Source organism: Tiliqua scincoides, chromosome 7, assembly GCF_035046505.1.
Source record: "Tiliqua scincoides isolate rTilSci1 chromosome 7, rTilSci1.hap2, whole genome shotgun sequence".
NCBI lineage: Eukaryota > Metazoa > Chordata > Lepidosauria > Squamata > Scincidae > Tiliqua > Tiliqua scincoides.
The window spans coordinates 67,832,072-67,853,783 of record NC_089827.1 but is presented as its reverse complement, the minus strand read 5'-3'; the positions used below and the strand labels follow the sequence as shown (position 1 = coordinate 67,853,783).

At 43.8% G+C, this 21,712-nt stretch overlaps 1 protein-coding gene across 1 annotated transcript; it reads right to left on the bottom strand.

The window, feature by feature from the left end:
* Nucleotides 1–931: 931 nt before the first annotated feature.
* On the bottom strand, nt 932–15,325 carry MGAT4C (MGAT4 family member C). The gene is given in 5 exon segments (XM_066634498.1): nt 932–1,404; nt 1,407–2,084; nt 6,124–6,271; nt 14,243–14,395; nt 15,242–15,325. Coding segments are annotated over 5 exon segments (1,536 nt in total).
* Between the last annotated feature and the right edge of the window lie 6,387 nt (nt 15,326–21,712).

Genomic DNA, 21,712 nt, shown 5'->3' with positions numbered 1-21,712 from the left:
TGGAATGAGCAGCCTAACTGTGCACAAAGCAAAAATGCCTTTTGGCTGGTTGCTTCAGTTTGTTCAACGAACCGCACATGAGTTTGTCACTGTATCTCACAGTGGCCCACCAGATGCCCTGGGGAGCGCACAAGACAACAAGAGACCTGAATCCTGGTGCCCTCCCTTGCATCTATGGACCCTTGCAATATGGGAGAAATCTAAGCACAGATGAAATTGGATTTGGTGCATCATTTCAGGACAATGAATCCTGGTAGAGCAATATATGTTGGTTGAGGTAAAGAACAGCGGATACACTTATTGAGGTTTACAGAATGATCATTACAGATTTAAAACAGTACACGTATTTTCATTTAAAATAAGCTGCACGGAGTATTGACGCAGCCGTCTTACAGCGCTCACAGGATAGAGGACCAACTGCATTAAACAGGACTTCTTGGATCAAAACGGCCTTCAAAACAAAACAAGCCACCAACCACTGTACAAACACAAACCACCATCACATGTTTAATTTATACGTGGACACGATGGAGTCAAATTCTTTTGACAACATACTGGCAAAGGCCTACAAAACCGTTAAATAATGAAGCAGTATGTGCTTTATTTAGTACATCGGGTCCTTCCCAAAGGAGAGGCAAAACAAAAGAGAAGTGGATTTAGAGCTCGGAGGGCTGAACGAGATGCTGTTTGCGCATCCTATAAAATTCAAACATTCCAGCAAACAAGTCATTGTATATTGCCTGACTGAACGAGTAAAAAATAGATTGCTTTTGTTTGTTTTGCGATTCCCCAGGTTGCCAATGTCAGTAGTAAAGAATCCAATAAAAAGTCAGTCGTTTTAGGGAAAGGCACCATGGAGGAATCCAACGGATGGTGCTTCCTTCCCTAATAAGGAACGAGGAGGGGGGGAACCTACTGCAGTAGATTTGCTTTATTGACTCGGTGACTGTGAAGTCCATACACTAATGCTTCGGATGATCAACCATTCCTTTTGACTTTTGGTGACCAGTATCCTCGTACAGTGAATATCAAAAAGAACTTTGTGCTCCACATCTGTGATTTCCAAGTTTCCATTTCTAAACTCCCCTAGTCTCAAGAAAGTGGCGCACTGCCTCCCTTTTTTGCCCCCCACAATTTTTTCCCCAACTTCCAGAGCCCCATGATGAAGGATGTCGTTTTGTCGGTCCTCCGTCCCGGTGACCACTTTGATTCTGTTTATTTTAAGAGGCCTTTCAAAGACGATCATGTAGAAATCTCCAGTCGAAGGGGCCTTGCCCCAGAAATACTCATCGACACTACTGTAAGCCTTCCCCGCTTCATAATTTTCAAAAACATTCATGTTGGTGTGCAGATTAGCAGGTGGGTTATCGGGGATGTCAAAGGAATCCTCTTCGAAGTCGTCATTAATTTATTTTCGGCTCCCTTATAGGACGAATAATATCCCATGTGCTGGAAGAGTGACGGTTTGAAACGTATCACATCCTTTTGGGCCAACAGCCCACGGAAATGTATCAGCAACCAATCACAAGGCATTTCCTGGTAGAACATCAGCAAAAAGTGGGCCAGACGGGGGAGATCATGAGAATGGTACAACTTCCCAATGTAGCCCAACTTGGAAAACTCCAACGTCACCCAATAGGTTCCCTCTCGTGATGTTATAACTTTCTTAACAACGGTCAAGAAGTTTTTGGCACATCGGACATCATCTTCTAGCATCATGTAATAGTCTGAAAGGTTAGCGCAGAAGTTAAGCAAGAAAGCATAATCGACGTTTTGCTTGGAACGGAATTTCACCCGGTCTTCTGGGTCGTTGTAATTTCGTTTAAGGCCATCCAACACTGGGTAGTATTCTTCTGGTGTATGTATCACCATTAACCGGCCAGCAATGATGTGGTGGGCAAATTTCTGTGAAATATCTTGAACCATCCCATCACACCAGGAGGAGTCAAACTCTGCCAAATGCACCACAACTGCAATTTCCTTCAGCTCTTCGTAACTCGACTGCTCAAATATGGACTTGATTGTCTCCAGCAAGTAATTGCCCTTTTTCCGCTTGACTGAGGATAGTCCAATCGTTAGATACCCTAGAGGAGGAAAGAGAATCTGGGTTTTAAAGAGACAATGAGATATACAGGTCAGCCCTCGGTAACTGCGGGGGTCCTGTTCTTGGAACCCCCACGGATGCCAAAATCTATGGATGTTGAAATCCACAATTTGGCCCCTTAAAACCTCTGAACATGATGGAAGCCACTGAGGGCTTCCTTGGCTCTCTGCATGTCTTTTAAAGGCATATAAACACTTCTGGTTTCCTTTAGAAATCAGAAATCATGGGTTGTTGTTTTTTTTTTGCCTAAAAGGGGCATTCTGAAGTCCACAGAGGCCTCAGGTAGATGCACCCAGCCTCTGCAGGTCTCAGAACACCCTCCAGACATGACCAGAGCATGGTGACCTACAGCACAGGTGGATTCTCCCTTGCAGGTTAGGAACTCTCACTTGATGAAATCTGCGGGTACCAAATAAATGGATAATGAGGGCCACATCTATCTATCTATCTATCTATCTATCTATCTATCTATCTATCTATCTATCTATCTATCTATCTATCTATCTATCTATCTATCTATCTAATAGATGCACATGCATGCAACTGCATATCTGGTAAGATGGGGAAGCAGAAATTGCTGTTTTTAAACAATAAAGAAAAATCACATTGCTGATGAATAGACACCATTAGCTGTTTGGTACTTTGGGTTGAATGAAGAGTAATATATTAACTAATGCATATGGGGAAAGAGCAGTCTTTAATAACCTTTTTTAAAAAGAAGGAGAAGAAAGATGTATTGGGAGCATATTGACGCTACTGCATTAAACATCAGTTGGTAACTGCACGAGGCAGTGTGAAATGGACTAAAAGCCAGGAGGGATATGTGCAAAGATGCCAGCAGGAAAAATCTATTTAAAATATTAATGCTCTGCAATCTGTCAGAGGGATGAGAATTTAAAGTTATGGCTCACAAACTGTTTATAGCCCAGTCCATTAGGGAATAAAATACAAGCTGATGAGTCACCTCACTTGGAAATACATTTTTATACGCAAGAGAGAGAGAGAGAGAGAGAGAGAGAGAGAGAGAGAGAGAGAGAGAGAGTCAAGGCACAATCCAGTCAAAGAGTTAAGAACTTTTCAGTCACACTTATTTCAGTGGAAGGGCAAACCATAGGATTGAATTTCTTCAAATGAATCCAATAGGATTTAATCCTACTTAACTTTGACTGGATTATATATGCCAAGGATATCTGTTGGGTTGACTTGAACAAAAATGCTTTGGTGCTTCTTGGCACCTCAAGCCCAGATCACCAAACGTCCTCCTAAAACAATTTAGTGGTTGATGCCCTCTTCACTGCTGTCCAACACTGAACCCCATCTACCCCTGCTGCTTGCCAGTGGATGATACTGCTATTGAGGGATGCACGTGAAGATCTTCTAAGTGTGGAGGTGCACAGAAAATAGTGTTTGCTAAAACAGTATGATCTATCTTTATGGACAACTTCCTAGTGCAATTCACACTATAAGCTGTACTACGGTTGTAGTCAAGGGGCCAGGAGGGTCACTGGAACTTATAATAGAAGCAGTGATATCATAAGCAGCTAGAGGGGGTGCAAAACACTACATTTTGCAGGGAACCTCACCACTGGTGTAGCTAGAGGGGGGGCGGTGCACTAAGTTTTGCAGGGAGCCTCCCTGCAGTGTGTAAGCGGCTTCTCTCTGTCCCCTTGGGAGCCATGTGGGTGGGGGGGGGGCAGAGGCGAATGGCTCCCAATGGCTTAACTCCACTATACTTCTTTCTTAGAGCTCTATTATAAAGCAGCTAAATAGAAGAACAAAAAAAGAGCTCTGCTGGATCAGGCCATTGGCTCATCTAGTCCAGCTTCCTGTATCTCACAGCGGCCCACCAAATGCCCCAGGGAGCACACCAGATAACAAGAGACATGCAAGGCATTCTGGGAATTGTAGTTTAGAACATAAGAACAACCCCACTGGATCAGGCCATTGGCTCATCTAGTCCAGCTTCCTGTATCTCACAGCGGCCCACCAAATGCCCCACGGAGCACACCAGATAACAAGAGACCTGCAAGGCTTCCTGGGAATTGTAGTTAAGAACATAAGAACAGCCTCACTAGATCAGGCCATAGGCCCATCTAGTCCCGCTTCCTGTATCTCACAGCGGCCCACCAAATGCCCCAGGGAGCACACCAGAGAACAAGAGACCTGCAAGGCTTTCTGGGAATTGTAGTTAAGAACATAAGAACAGCCCGACTGGATCAGGCCATAGGCCCATCTAGTCCAGCTTCCTATATCTCACAATGGCCTACCAGAAGCCAATGAAAGCACATCAGACAATAATATACCTGTATCCTAATGCCATGTCCTTGCCATGTCCGAATCTGGCATTTGGCAATGAGCTACCTCTAAAATCTGGGTGTCATGCTGAAGCCCTTCATCCCAATTCTTTATTTTATTTATTAACTAAATTTCTACCCTACTTTATCTCCCCAAAGGGCGTTCAAAGAGGCTTGCAGTGTAAAATCACAATTTAAAAACCATGAACATTAAATATCTACTCAAAACAATAAGGCAATTTTAAAAATCACATGAAAAAACCAAAAAGCATAAACTAACAGCAACCAGTAACAAGGGGGCAGACCCATAAAATCGAACCAGCATAGAAACCCACAATGCCCATCATTAAAAAGACTTGGACTCCAAAGACTGCTCTAAATAACAATGTCTTGCTATGTATCTCCCCTCTGGAAAGCCTCCAAGGAGGGAGCAGTTCGTAAACTGAGATGGAGGGAATTCCATAAAGTTGGTGCCACTATTGAGAAGGCCCTTTTCATTGTGCTTTCAATGGCCTTACTTGAGTAACTGTCCTAGGGGGGCTAAGAGCAATAGACAGATGTGAGCAAGGTGCATCCAAGTATGGGCTGACTCATTCTTTTTGTTTTGGTGTCCAAACAACAAAGCAGAAATATGAGAGTCGAGGAGACAAACACAGGCCCCCTATGCCCAGTTCTTGGTTCATTTGCATATGTCCAGGGCAATCTCAGTGTCAGTCTTGTGGCCTCTTGGTCTGAGATATCTCTTACTGAGTCGGCGTAAATGACTTCAGGTGCTGATCCACATCAAAAGCATATTCGAGGTCAATCACATGCTTTTGGGATGGCATGAGAATTATTTGTGCCTGAACTCAACAGTGTGGCCCCAACCTTTGGTTAAAAAAAGATGTACAAATTAATGCTATCCAAAACTCATTACTTCCATCTGTGAAAGTTTAACCTGGTACGTGCAACTTGGGATGTAAATGCCATTGCATTCAATGCAGCTTGTTTCCCAGGAAAATGCAAACAAATGACAGCATATGTGGGGCAAAAAAATCTTACCACCATGTCCTCAATGAACACTACTTCCAGCCACAAGGCTTGCTAGGAAATTATGGTACAAGCAGTAGTGGTGTGGACTCTGGATTGTACCCAAAGGAGTGCAACATTCCATCAGTGTGGTTTGCATCGTCCACAAACACACCAGAGTCGAGCAGCCCAATATGAAGAACCTCTGGGTCAGGTCAGAGGCTCACAGAGACCTCACCAAAACACACCAGCGTCTTTCAGTCTTGCTGTGAGTTTGCGGGGATTGGGAAGGAACTGACTTGTTCTTTGGCTTGGATTAAAATCTAGAGGGGGGAAGAATTATAGCTTTTCAGTAGTCACCTTGTATTTGTGAAGAGCATTACGAGACCCTAAGGATGCCTTCTGAATATGTGAGTTACAGGTTTTATGGACAAGAAAAGTTTATTAATTTAATGCTGGGTTAGGTTTCCTTCAATGAGCTCTATTAAGCAGCTAAAGTAAATAGAATTTAGGGTGAAATGCCCAAACTCTTTATGAAATAATTTATTATCACTTTAATGGTAAGACTTTACTAGACTGTGACAGCTATACTATAGCTTAATTTAATTTAATTTTTTTTTTTTAAGTTCAGCTTGGTAGCTTTTTCTTTGTTGGATACAGTTAGATCAGATAATAATCTTGTGTTAGTTAATGAAGTGGACATTGACAGATACTTACTTTTTCTCAGCAAAGGTGTGCCAGCCAGATAACGATAGGAAACATTTATTGATCCTGAGAAATTGGACAGATCTTTAAAAGAGTGAACATATCGCTCTGGGTTTAATTGATGCGTGGCCGTTTCTCGTATTAACTGTTTGTCTCCCTCCTAGCAGATGGAAGAGAAAGAGAGAAAAAAAAATGATCCACATGGATACACAGCTGTTAATGTGAAGAAAGAGGAAGATACAGTTTTACATTTCTCACAGATAGTTTCTTTTTAGAATGTGTATAGATTTTGCTCAACATATTGGTTTCAAACTTGTAGTGGTACATAAAAACTGGTAGCTTCAGCTGCTGATGTACTTCTCAAAAGATACATCCAGTCAATTCAGTAGGGCTTGGATGGCAATGTGCATTCAGATGTTCACCTGAACCTGCTATGATACCATGTCCAGATCTTTCTTGATGTAATGCAGTGGTTCCCAAACATACCTGGGTCACATCGCCCCTGCAGCCTCTTCTTCCCATCTCAGCCAGGTGCTGCCATCTTGGATCTCATGAGATCTTGCGAGATCCAAGATGGAGGGACCTAGGAAAACAGGTAGGAAGGGCCACTGGAGACATCCCATGGCCCCTCTGTCAGCTTGTCACGGTACCCTAAGGCACTGTGATGCAGACTTTGGGAATCCCCGATGTAATGGAATACTCATTTGCAGAGTGTGGCGCTCGCTCACCTAATGGCCTTGTTTCTCTCCATTATGTGATCCGCTATTCTAAAAGAGTTCATTTGGTGTCAGCACCCACTCTTCTTATACTATTTCCATCTCTGTAGCCTTCTGCCATATGGCTTCTTCTGCATGAACAGCTCCTGTTCTGTATTTATCATCTTGACTTCCTCTTTACCTTGCAGGTCCTCCTTGCACTTGAAAGAGATCGTATGCATTCTTGGGAAACGCTATTAGATACATCAATACAGAAAGGATTTCAAGAATAGTAGAGGGTGATTCTTCTGGTTTGTTTGTTCATTTTTGGGTAAACGATAAATTAAAATTCCAATTCCATCTCAGTCAATAGATATTTTACTTGATCCTGGAAGTCTGTTAAAAATTGAAGTTGCTTAGTGTGTCACTGGAGATATATAACAGATATGTAATGGTTGTGAGGCCATTTTCAGCTTTGGTACACATCCGCCAGCCACATTGCTGTTTTTATCAGTGGCGTAGCTAGAGGGGGTGAAAAGCACTAAGTTTTGCAGGGAGCCTCACCACGGTGTGCAAGTGGCCAAAGCCATTCCAGGTGGGGGGAGCAAAATGGAAGCAAACTTGGGGGAGAGACCGTTTGCATGCCGTGGTGAAGCTCTCTGAAAAACTTAGTGCTTTGCATCCCCTCTAGCTACACCACTGATTCTTACTGTTACCATGCAAAAAAGTTTCCATTTTGGTTTTTTGAAGAAATTAAGACCAGAGCCTCACAGCCCAATCCTGAGCTGCCCGGGGCGCCCAGGCTCGGTGGCACCGAGAAGGGCTACCGCCGGATCCTGCGTCTCCTGAGCTATTGCAGGAGGTGCCTCGGGAGAAGGGGACTTTTGTCCCCTTCTCCTGAGTAAGGTAAGCAGCCCCACAATGGGCTAGTAAAGGCGCACAGGTAAAGGCGCCTGTGTAGGACTCTGCACCCTACATGAGCGCCTTGGATCCTGCGGAGCGGAGCTCCGCAGATCCACCTTATTCCCTCCCCTGGCAGGCCTCCCCTCGCCCTCTCTCCGCCCCCCACCGGCCTACCCTCTCCCCGGAACACCTCCTCCCTGCCCCCGCCCCCACCTACCATGCCGCAGTTTGGTGGTTCAGGAAACCACCGAGCCGTGGAAGCTGGGCAACCGCCCCACGCTAGCCAGCACTGGCCGGCGCTGGGTTAGCACCAGCAGGAGCCCAGTGGTGAGGCTGGCAAACGTGCCTTATGGCATGTTTGCAACAGTGCTTGGCAGCATGGAGCCGTGCCACCGAGCACAGGATTGGGCTCTCAGCCTTTTAGACTTTTGAAACCAATTCACAATGCGGTTCCAGTCGTACTAATTCCAAGCATATGAAACATGCCGGGGTGCTTCGTTTCAACCTCTTCTGCAAGTGTCTGCTCCAATACACCTCAAAAGCCAGGAGCTTCAGCTATTTGTATTTCAGTCATTCCATTCAGGGGACTTCAGTGCAAAAGCCACCTTGCTAGTGTCTCCAAGGAGGCTCTGCATTGAAATGGAGATTTTAGTTCTTTCTTCCATGGCAATGTGAAAGCAGTGAACACTTTTAGGCAGCTTTGATGAAGTCACAGTACTAGGGCACATGCAAACTCTTCTGCATAAGACTGAAAAATACCAAGAAGTCAACATCTTCCTCTGTCTGAAACTTTTGAAAAAGGCCCAGATTCGCATATATGTTTTCTTTTAAGTGTGTGTTTTCCGGAGAACTGAAGACTGTTCACAGTCTCGACTATCCTGGCATGAATATTCAGAACAGGGAGCCAAACCATTGAAAAAAGTGGTTTAATTCTGGAAATTAGAGTTTTTCCAAATATTGCTGAAGCAGAGGGGGAACCTCACTACTCATGAGAAGAAGCTCCTGAGCACCCTCTTATTTTTACGTAATTATTATTGGACCGATTTTGATCCAGCACTTCCTTTGTTTAGGTGTTTCATTCTGGTTCGGGTTCAAGGCAGACAAGAGATTTTAGATCCAGGTTCAGTGTTGGATAACTGAAAAAGCCTGTTTGGACTCAAGTGGAGGTGACTCCTTAAGAGCAAATGCAGCTTGGCCCTTCCAAGAAAAAAGGAAAGGGAAAAATGCATTTATGGCCCAATCCTATTCAGCTTTCCAGCACTTATGCAGCTGTGCCAAGGGTGTGTGTGCTCTATCCTGCACTGGGGGAGGGCATTCATGAACAGTTCATTTGTTCCTTTATCTTGGGACTGCATTGTGACTACATCACCACTGGAATATTGGATAGAATTGAGACCTTAACCCATTTCTGCCAGGCCTACAGGTGTACACACTTGATCCCTGTTGAGTATATGCAACGTTGGCCAGAAATGGCTCAAGGTGGCAGACTTCCCCGTCTGTGGCCTAAGTGCTGCTGTGACATCATAGCATGCTTTGTGTCATGCATGTGTCATCACATGCTTTGGGGCCACTGGTGCGAAAGGTCAGAGGCCCTGCGTCACCCTTGTGCTGGACCTACCTGGTCTGGCGGGCATCCCTGCAAACCTCCACTATGTGTGGGAAGGCTTTGGCCTTCCCGCCAGTGTGCTGCCTACTAATGCTGTCACTTTACGGCGCTTTTGCAACAGTGCAGAACTTGCATTCCTCTGGAGCTACTATTGAATAGGATTGGGCTACTGGTGTGATAATGCAAGAAGTGACTATTGATTTTCATTAATTAGAGTGGCAGTTTATTGCTACTTAATAATTTTGAAAAAATGCATTTATAGGGGAAGTGCCATTGAAAGGCTTTTGTTTGGCATGCAATGATTATCCAAAAGTGTACATGCACCCAAGAAAATTGTCCATGTGTATTGTATACATGAACCACTATAATGGTTGCAGTGGGCAAACTACAGTGGCCCCCCAACTCTAAACCTCATCAGCCACCTCTAGCACCACTGTCCTGTAACTGTTTGAGTCACCCAATAAATCATATCTGCCCCACATCTTTACATCCACCTAGGGCCCTTGGAGCAAGTAGCAGTAATCTGAGAACTCACCCATGGCATCACTACGGAGTTGTTGAAAGCATTTAATTCCCTGGGCATTGGACTCTCAAGCAAAGTAACCCTCAGAAACTTGACTTAAACCATTAATCTTCCTTGTTAACAGGAAAAGAGACACAACATACCAGAGAAATCAGGGGGGCTGACAAACACAGTCAGCCAAAGACAAAGAAAAAAAGAACTGAAAAGACTTAACATACAGGAGGATGTATGAAAGCCTCCAGAGAACAAAGTGTGCAAAGACCAAGCTGAGCAGTGGATTATACCAACTCTGTTTTGAGAGAAACAATGAAAAAAATAACCTTTTATTATTATTATTATTATTATTATTATTATTATTATTATTATTATTATTATTATTATTATTATTATTATTTAAAAGCAAATTAAGCATAAGACATCACGCCATCTGGGAAGTTTGCATAAAGATCTAAGAACAAGCAAAACCGAAATAGCATAAACAGCAATAAATAAAGAAGTGCCGATTCTGAAGCAATTAGCAAACCAAAGGAGACATCAGTGAGAGTGGCAGGAAATACATACGGTAGAAGCCAGGTCAAATTTAATCACAAGCAGGAGGTTATGAATAAATAAAACCCCACACAAAATTGTAATGCAAGCAGTGCCACTCGAGGAAGGTATATCATCAAAGCCAAGTGCAAAAATGCTTCCAAAAACGTGACCGTTGGCCCAATCCGATGGAGCCGATGCATGGTGGCGCACTGTCTCCAAAGCACCATAAAGCACTTTGCAACAATTCTTCTTACCGGTGTACTGGTGGGAAGTCCAAAGCCTTCCTGTGGGTGTTGGTGCTTGCAAGGGTGCCTGCTGGAGCAGGTAATTCTGATGCAGGGGGACGGCGGGAGGGGGTGGAATGGGGTGGGGAAGGGCAGCGACAAGAGTAGGGGAGGATCAGGCCCAGGAGGGGGGGGGTGAGATTAGTGCATTGTATCCTATCTCCCTTCCCTGGCCTGATATGCTGACACAGATCAACTCATATTTGTGCTAGCGACATCGCTGGTGCAGGTCCAAATTGACCCATACTCGCCGCTGGGCTTTACCGTGGAGCAAGGGGACAAATGCCCCATACTCCAAGGAGACCTGCAGCAGTTGAAAATTCCACATAGGAGGTAGAGGACCCAGCACCAGCACTATTGCACTGCCGCAGGAGAATTTAGTTCGGACTGGGCTGTGTTTCTCACTAGTTAGGTTTCCATGAACTATGTGTCAATGGCCACATGCAAATATTAAATTATATCAGTGGTGCTTTAACGAAGTGGATTAGTTAAGTAGCTTCAAGAGTGAATCACCTAGATCAGGGGTGTCCAAACATTTTGGAAGGAGGGCCACATCATCTCTCCGACACTGTGTTGGGGGCCGGGAAAGAAAAAGAATTAATTTACATTTAAAAATTGAATAAATTTACATAAATGAATATATTAGAGATGGAACTTATATGAATGAATGAAGGTCTTGCAGTAGCTCAAGGCCTCAAAAAGGCCTTGCACAAAACAAGGCCAGCCTTTCCTTCGCTGCCACTGCTGCATCACAGATGTGAAACAGCAAGCAGTGGAGGGAGCCCTCATCCCACAGCTCACCTGAGAGGCTGAACAGTCACCCTCACACTGAGAGCGGTTGCAGCGGGCCAGCACAGGCTCCAGCAAGTCTCCAGAGGGCCAGAGGCTCATTGGAGACTGGGGGCTCCCTGCGGGCCGGATTGGGAGTGCCTGAGGGCTGCAAGTGGCCCCCGGGCCGGGGTTTGGGCACCCCTGACCTAGATCTCTGAAACAGAGAGATTCAACATTTCCCCTTGCAGGGCAAGAAGGAAGTACTGAGGTCATAATGAGTGACCACATGTGAAGGACACGCAACGGGGGGGGGGCATCCATTTCATGTCCTACTTCTGTGCTGCAAAGTGATCTGGCTGGCTAACTCCCATTGGTAAGAAGTTGCCAGACCAGAAGAAACTAGCCTGAGCCAGAAAGGCAGTTTTTATGCTCTTATGTGCCCAGCTCTTGTTTTTTTTTTTTTTTGTTTGTTTTTTAAACTTGGGAAGTGACTGAATGATTTCAGCATATAAGAAATCGGAAGAGGACACTTGCAACCGCTTTCAGTCACCTAATATATCTTTACCCCCACATTGCCAGGGCTTCTGACAGACGCCAAACTTTTGTTGCATTGAGCATGTGCAAGAAGGGTAATGTTTCAATGCTCCATGTGTGCCCAATAAATCATGGAGGAGTGAAGAGAAGGTTCTAACAGTGACAGATCTCTCTGCTCTCAGTCCATTTCCTTGGCGATAAATAATTGTCTCCTCGCCTGGTGTGAAGTCAGTGGACAGAGAGCAGATTTTTTTTTTCCTTCCTCTTTCATAATACTAGAACCAATAAAATGATCCAATAAAATGGATTGGGCAGCAGAGTCAGGACAGAGGCACTGGAGTCCTTCATCACACCACACACAATTTATGGAATTCAGGCTACAATCCTATCCACACCTACCTGGCAGTAAGCCTCATTGACTAGAATGGGATTTACTTCCGAGTAGGATTGGGCTCCCAGTGTCACTAAATGCAGGAATGCCTACTAGCTTACATTCCTTGAAAAAGGAATCAGACCCGTTCATGGATCTGTCAGTAGTTAAAAGATGAGGCAGATCCGGTGCCAACACCCTGGAGAAAAGCTTGGCACTGGGCCCCCAAATATTACTTCCCACCTGGATCCTGATGACACATTGGGTAGTATTGCTGCCACCACCAGCTTTGAGGGTTCAGGAATCAGTGTGGTTGGGTCAACTGTGTGATGGGTGTTGGCCCTTGGCCAGTTCCTCAACCGGTTGACCACATTTTCAGATGCAGAATTCAGGTGATTTTCATACCTGTTGCTGGGAAGCAACGGTGAGGCTTAGGTTGCAATTCTAACCACACTTTCCCGAGAGAAAGCCCCATTGAACAAAATAGGACTTACTTCTGAGTAGACCTGGTTAGGATTGTGCCCTAGGGGTCATCATAACCTTGCTACATTGGGCAGGTACATTTCTAAGTGGGGTCATGCATTGCAGTGAGGCAGTCCTTCAAGCAACAGATTGGGAGGAGGTGGCAAACTGATGGGGGGGGGCCTGTGTGTCACCTCTGCTGGCCACCACCATGCTCCCTGACCTAGCCTGACCATGTGCTGTACCAGTCTGAGCTGTTCCACTTAATTTTCTTCTCCCATCATTTTAACGAAAAGGCAGAAAAAAGCAGAAGGAGATGTGTGGAGATAGCGTATCCCCTGGAATCTTTTTTACAGAATCACTCAAGCTTACAGTTGATTGTCATTATTAAGAAACCATTCTAGAAATCTGGAGTGAGCAGTGGAGGTCAAGAGGGTGAAATTTAGAGCATTACTTCACATTTTTTTTTGGGGGGGGGGGCAGGGAATCAGCTGCTATAATTTGGTTTAAAAAACAATTACAAGCATTCATTCCATAAATAGAGGATGACATGCCTGCTTGTGAGCCGGCTTGAGTGTCCTCATTGGCTAGAAAGGTGGGATATAAATCTCTTAAATAAGTAAATAAATATGCCACACACCAATTTGCCCCAAAAACTCTAAGTGGGGTGAAACAGGGTTCTAGGTGGGAATGCAAGACCCACCTACTGGGCTATTTGTGGAAATTCCAGAGGCCCCTGATTGGTTACCGTGGAAATCAGAACACTGGACTAGACAGATCTTGGACCTGGTTTAGCAGAGCTCCTCTTATGTTGTTCTTCCAGCTCACAGCAAATACAACTGAAGCACAGACAACAACCCAGTTCCCTCTTTAAAGAAGTCACCAGAAGGCATCAAAAAATCTTATTATGAATCCTAGGAGATGCGTAGTGTCCACTCTGACATACATCTTTGTTGCATTTAACTCTGGGAGCAGCAGGACTCAGAAGGTCCAGCTGCTGGATATCTGGCAGGTGCAGAAGCAGAACAATGAGACAAAGAGGTTTCCAAGGGAACAAAGCAGGAGGAAGGCTGGAGCTGAAGAAGTCTCCTGCCCCGCCTCTAGCAAGTGTCTTTTTATTAAGTCTCAAACAGAACAGAATAAGCTGAGTTGCATTCAGTTAAGAGATAAACATTAGCCAGCTCTAGCCTGACTAAGGCACATTTCTTGATAAGAGGCGCGTCTTCCAAGTACAGTCCCCCATCCTGTTTACATAAGTACAAGGTGGTGAGCCAAGGCTGTCTCAGAATATGTTGTGAAAACAAACTGCAAGTTTGCTCGCAGTGTGGCAAAAGCTCACCAGCCTTTTTGTTACTCCACAATTTTCCCCACACATCTTTTTTTTAAAAGCCCAGTTATATTTCTTGTTTTGTTATGCGTTTTAGAGCAGTTCATTCCATGTTTTCTACTCACCAGGACGTAGCTATCTTCGATGTACACATTCATGAACAGCAAGCACACAACCAGCACTCCTAGAAAGGACACCGCAGACCGCTTTCGCAAGCACCTCATGTTGTCCAGATACTTTGGCGTGACACTCATAAGGAGAAACGCATACGGCACCTCCTAGGGAGAAAGATGTAGTCAAATGTGGGTTTCGTCTCTGTCTGGAAATGTTTTGTTAAAAGTTTACTTTTTCTAAGCCAGGGGTGTCCAAAGTTTTTGGCAGGAGGGCCACATCAGCTCTCTGACACTGTGTCGGGGGCCGGGTGAAAAAAAGAATTAATTTACATTTAAAATTTGAATAAATTTACATAAGTTTACATAAATGAATATATTAAAGATGAACTTATATGAATGAATGAAGGTCTTGCAATAACTCAATGCCTATAAAAGGCCTTGCACAAAGCAAGGCTGGCCTTTCCTTTGCTGCCGCTGCTACATCACAGAGGTGAAAGAGCAAGCAGTGGGGGGAGCTCTCATCCCACAGCTCACTCGAGAGGTCAAACAGTCGCCCTCACTCTGAGAGCAGTTGTGTTGGGCCAGTGCGGCCTTCAACAAATCTCTGGAGGGCCAGAGGCTCATTGGAGACTGGGGGCTCCCTGAGGGCCGCATTGAGAGGCGTCGAGGGCCGCAAGTGGCCCCCGGGCCGGGGTTTGGGCACCCCTGTTCTAAGCTATTCAGCTCCTTTTGTCCCTGGAGGTTTAACTGGTTTGCACATTTTTATTAGTGACTTCATGTCCATATAGAAAATTATTATATTCTTGAGTCTAATGGTCACAACCTTGGAAAGATATGAAATGAAAATATTAAAAAAGTCAAACAAAAACCCACTAATTGACATTATCTATCTATCTATCTATCTATCTATCTATCTATCTATCTATCTATCTATCTATCTAAGGGCCGTGTGAACTCAGGCCTGGGGGCCGGATCCAGTTTTGCACAGTTCCATCTGCCCGGTGAGTGGACCTTTTGGTTCCGCTCTGGTTCTCTGCAACCTCCTCCTCTTTCGGAGGACAGGGATGCTCTGGGCAGTCTTGTCTGCTCGTACATCGTGTCACACAGCCTTCTGGGACACCGGGCAGACGACTGCCCAGAGCACGCCTAGTCCTCCGAAAGAGGAGGACATTGCACAGTGTCTGAGTGGAACACTCAGATGCGGTCTGGATGGGGACCGCATTCCATGCCGCGGGTGCAAGTTTGAGCACCACTGATCTAAACTGTTTGAGCCAGAGAAAGTCTATGTCTCATTTTCACAACTGAATGTTCGTAAGGGCCAAACTAGACATGATATGGAACTTTGTGATACTATATTATTATTTTTTTTTCTAACCTAAACACAGTCTGAGCAGAACATGGATGAACACAAAGAGGCTGCTTGAGCCTTTCCCTTCCTGTTAATTTTCCGCACATTACCCGAGCACCCCCCAAATAAGCAAGTCAGGCAGAGGCTTGGGTTAATAGGCCACTTTAATTAATAACAAACAACACCTGCAGCAGGGAGAAAAAAACAACAACAACTTAACAACAACCCCCCAGCATGCAGGTAACTACATGGGGGGGGGGAATGACTGTGGTCTTCACACCAGTGCCAGCAACTGCTACGCCATCACAAAGTGCTTTACAGCACTTTTGCAACGTTTAGCACTGGCGCAGTGCATGCTGAGCGGCGCACATGTTGTGGAGGATTGTGCTGCAATAAAGCCAAAATAAATGTAAGTTTGTCTATTTATATTTGTGCATTTATATATAACTTTGTAACTTTGTACATATAATCATGTCAAAAGAACATAAGAACAGCCCCACTGGATCAGGCCATAGGCCCATCTAGTCCAGCTTCCTGTATCTCACAGCGGCACACCCAATGCTCCAGGGAGCACACCAGATAACAAGAGACCTGCAAGGCCTCCTGGGAATTGTAGTTAAGAACATAAGAACAGCCCCACTGGATCAGGCCACAGGCCCATCTAGTCCAGCTTCTTGTATCTCACAGCGGCCCACCAAATGCCCCAGGGAGCGCACCAGATAACAAGAGACCTGCAAGGCATTCTGGGAATTGTAGTTTAAGAACATAAGAACAGCCCCACCGGATCAGGCCATAGGCCCATCTAGTCCAGCTTCCTGTATCTCACAGCAGCCCACCAAATGCCCCAGGGAGCACACCAGATAACAAGAAGACCTGCAAGGCATTCTGGGAATTGTAGTTAAGAACATAAGAACAGCCCCGCTGGATCAGGCCATAGGCCCATCTAGTCCAGCTTCCTGTATCTCACAGCGGCCCACCAAATGCCCCAGGGAGCACACCAGATAACAAGAGACCTGCATCCTGGTGCCCTCCCTTGCATCTGGCATATCAATAAACAGACGTCTGTTGCGAATGGCTGTAGATTGTGGCTGCAGCCAGGGTCACCGCTGCCACTGCCACCATCTTGGGGCAGACACCCCTGGCAGCCTGGCACCTGGGGCTGCTGTCTCCCCCAGCCACCCTCTTCCTACTGCACTGCTTTGAAGAGTCTTGTACTGAGCGACTCACTGAGAAGAGAACCTTAACGCTATACTTTGAAATTTATAAACTATCACGTGTAAAAAGCAAGTGCTGTAGTTGAAGAAGATAAACTCTTGAAACATTTAGAGCTTTGAATGCTTTTTTAAAGAACATTCAGGAGTTACCCAGAAGGATACTGAGAAGAACAGGGCCACAGAGATGGTGTTCCATACCATTAGATATGCCAGGAAATATATTCACATTTCTATAGCCACTAGATGGCAGCATGGATACATCATTGCCTGAGCTTGGCTATGCTCTTTGCAGCTTTCCCATTCAGTTATGGCCACGCACCATTTCACTTCTTCTCTTCAGCTGCTCAGCTTTAGCACACTTTGGTTCAAACCTGACCTAATGCTTTTCCTCCTCCACGGAGGAATTTACATGAACAAAGTGAGCTCAGAATTCCAATGGATTGGTCAGGAAAGCTCTGCAGAAGACATTACTCATGTCAGCTTACAAAACGATCCCTAAAATCCAATCACTGATGACTACATAGTTAACAAACGAGAAAAGGGAACCTTGGGTCCCACTGACATTTATTTCAGTGTTTATGGACCATTTTGAAGTGTTTATTTTTAGTGCTGCACAATTTACAACATGGATTCATGGCAGAGAACACAGACAAAGAACACCGCTTATGGAGGAGAAAAAATGTAATATCAGCAAACTGGAGATGTTCACTTGTCCCCCCACCCCAGGATAAAGACACAAAACACGATAAATGGGTTAAACTAAGTTTCAGATCTGTATTGATTAACCTTGTGGATCTACAATAGAATAAGTGGTAACTTAAAGGAGACTACTCCCTCCATCAGGTGACCAGCCAATTCAGCACTACATGAAAGTTGAGTAGCTTGAAATTCCTGCCCTTTGCAATGGACGAAGGCATGGTCACCTACTCACTTGTAAACACAAAATGTGCCTGATAGGGCTCCATGCATTCTCCTTCTTAGCTGTTTGTCAGTTTCAGCTTCATGACCTGCCAACGATCGGTTTGTGGGCCACCAAGAGGGTTGTGACCCACGGTTTGAGAAACCCTGCTATATTTGATTTCCACTGTCTTTCAATAGATTTTTATACATGTTTTTTTCTTCTGCTAAGATATCTCATTTATTTTATTCTGTGCTTTTGGATGAAGTACGATATATGCGACTTTTCTAATGATTTTTTTTTAACCCTCAAAGCATTCTATCCATGTCAAATCTTGGGTTATATTTGCTGAAACCCTTTTTCTTCATCACTCGCTAATTGTCTTTGTGTGCATGTTTTTACCTGACATTTTAATTAATTCGCCTCTCATTTATTTATTTTTTTTCTGAATGCCAGTATTTTTTTTAATTAACACACACAAACATACAAATATATACATTTAAGAGTGCTAAATACCATATACCATTACTAATTAATCATACTATATCTCCTAATCTACTTACTCATCTATTTCTACCTCTTATTGATTTATCCATTTATTTATATAATATACAATAAATTTTTCCTAAAGCCCTATACTATATTTTTGAAATATTCACTTTCTACCAATCGTAAACTAACTTCAATTGCTCATTAATATTAGAACAAAATAATCTAAATACCAAAATTATTACCTCAGCTATTTCAACTCCAATCTAATTCTCCAATCTAATTACACTTTTTTTTTTCTTTGACATAATAACCACATATAAAACAATTCTTCCACAGGTTTACATTTCCAGCTATATTTTTTTTAATACATTCTAATTCATATTTATCAATTTCATATGTATTCTTTTTTGTTTTCTTCAAATAAATTTGGACCATTGTTATTAGCTGAATAAATTCTCCAATTTTCTTTAACCCTCAGATTACCCCTCAGGGTTCTTTTTCTTTCTTACTTTCCATTTTTTTCTCCTGTAATATCTTTAATAATTTATCTCTATAACAGAATCTGATAAATCCACACTTTCTTATATAGGATACGTTCATTCTTCCAGTTAACTGGGATATATTTTCTCCTTCTTGTTCCAACAAATTTTGTGATTTGTGCACTCCTGTTACTCTGTCCATCTTATCTTTCTTAATCTCCATCAGCACCTCTTCTTCGTCCTGTTGATCATCCTGTTGATTTTCCTCCTTGTCCGCTTTTTCACTCCCTTGTTTATCTTCTGCTTGTTTCTTCACATCTTCCAATTGTTCCTTACAGACATCTATCTGTTGGGAAAGAGTCTCCAGACTGGCTTGAATCTACGAGGACCAATTCAGCTGTTGTCACTCCATAACAAGCAATCTCTTTGTATCAATCAAGATTTTCTGTATCCACATTTCTGGAACAGAGTCCATTTTGCAATTTCTCTCTAGTCCACTAGATGTCAACAACATATTATTCTCCTCACTTCCACCACGTCATTACTACTCTGCCAGCCGCATTCCTTACATACTTCTTGCAGATAACAGTCCAGTGTGGTTAACAGAGAGAAAAACAAGGAGAAATGAAAGAAAACAGTCTCACTGTCTCTGGTGCAGAGAAAACAAAGCTCTTTCAAATCTAATGATATTTATATTTATATCCAATTATGTCCAAGAATAACTCTGGATTTTAGTTCACACCCAAGTTATAGTTGTAATTATAATCCACCACCAATTTATTCCATGACAGAGAAAAGGAGCACTTTCAACCTCCTTAAAAAGTCTCTCATTAACGCCTCCAATATATCCAGGGCTTTGAGCCAAATCAGTCAATCAGAGCCGGGGACAATATTAACACTTGCTTATCTTAAATTTCCAGCTTAAACTTTACACTTCACACTTTCCCCCCCCTCCATATGGCATCTCAGCACAGAGCCAGCAGCTTGATTGCAGATCACTGCAGCTCCCCCAATACTGTCACAAATGGTTGGATTCCTCTGAGAAGAAAGCACCCCCCCCCCCAAAGCCGGGCTTTCGGTTTCCCAGATACCTGCACCAATGAAGATCTTGTCTCTCCTAACAAAGATCTTCAGGTCCTCTTCAGACCTGCAGTATTTGGGGGAAAACAAACTGTCTCCCAGGAGCTCCTGGGGACATGTCTGTTCGTCCACTCTTGGCTCCTCCTCCCTCGGCCTCTCATTGATTTTCAGGTGAATGTGTCACCTTCTATTCTATTATTATGTTAAGGGCAGAGAGCATTTATAATGTCACTGCTAAGGAATGACTCATTCTAAAATGCTCAGAAATATCTGTCAACTTTCTCCCAAACATTAGCTTAAACATTGCCTTACAACTTTTGTTAGTGCCAACATCGATACAGAACTATTAGATGATAACATCGACGATACAGAACTATTAGAGCAGCACCACACGATTCCTGAACAGTTTTTATCCCACAGTCATAATTATGTTGAATAAGGCGATATAGTTGTTACCATGCTCCTGGGCATTATGGTCTGTTATACTGTTTTTATATTATGATGCTTGTTGTATAGAATGCATGGGTGAGTGTGTAGAGTGTGATTGTTGGAATTGTAGTATATATTTATGCTTGTATCTCAAAGGTGCATAAATTTCGTTGTGCTGTAGCACGTCAATACAGATTATCATTGTGCTGGCCAAAAGGCCTACACTGGCCTGCCATTATCAGTAGAAGGCCTGCATTCATCAGAGCAGTTAGGCTCTCTGCAGGCCCCCAGAGGTAGGAAAAGGAAGAATGGAGGTGGGGAGGGGGTTACAGGGTGGGGAGGGGGCATATCAAGCCCAGCAGGTGCAACAGTGGGGGAATGGGGTGGAACAGGGTGGGGGAGGGTGCCAATGGGGGCAAAGTGTGGGCAGATTGGGCTTGAGAGGTGGTGGATTCGGTAGCACTGATATGGTATCTAAACCTCCGTCCCAGGTGAGATCCACCTGTATGGATCAACTCAGACTTGGGTCAGTAGTTCCAAAAGTTCGTGTGCTTCGTTATTTTACTGTAGTAAACTGAATTAAGCCAACCAAATCCACTTAATAATCACACACTCCCTGCCCATACAGACACCAGGACTCTGCTGTTGTACCTCATCTGATTGTACATTACACAATCAAGTGGCATTTGCTCAATATATTTAATATTTATAGGTTTAATAAATCTGGCATAGAAAACTGATGATTTTTAAAGAGATACCACCAGAATAAATTTGGTATGTATTATGCTACAGAGAATTGAATAGATCTGCATTAAACAAGTATACAATAGAGTCAGCACTTTAAAAGTGATTTATATTCCATTATGGGGCCTGAATGCACATAAACTCACTGCCAGTGTGGGTTTCCTTGGGGGAGCAAACTAATTTTTAAATCGGTGTATTAACCTAGAGCCCATTGCCAGCTCCATACACATCATTTTCTAAACCCTTTATTTTGGAATAAATTCTTTTATTGATCCGGAAGCCTCTATCTGGGCACCCAAGAAGAGGTCTTAATGAAAAACTTATTTCAGAAAAAAAAAGATTAATAATATAGCCAATGGAAACCAATTTTCTCGTGTTTAATCTCCTAATCTATTTTACATTATTTCCCAAGAGTTCTCTGGACTTCACAGAAACATGGTCTTGTGCAAAGGATCGATTATGCTGAAAGAAACACAGGAAGGTAGTTATAATTCTCTGCCAACTCACCAAGTGTCTGCAGAGGCATTTTCTTTCTCTAGTGCTTTCACAAACTTTCACCAACTGCCAAGGTTCTTATAGTCCAATCCTAAATTTCCCGGCACCTGCTGGAGAAGTGGCGCCAAAATGGCTACTACTGCACCCAGGAGTGTTGGGAAGCAGCTGGAGGTCTCCTCGGAGGAAGGGGACTTTTGTCCCCTTCCCCTGAGGAAAGTCTCAAGCCCCATAATGAGGCTTCTCAATCTGCACCAGCTATTTTGCCGGCAGACTTGAGAGACTTCATGTCATGCTGGAAGACCC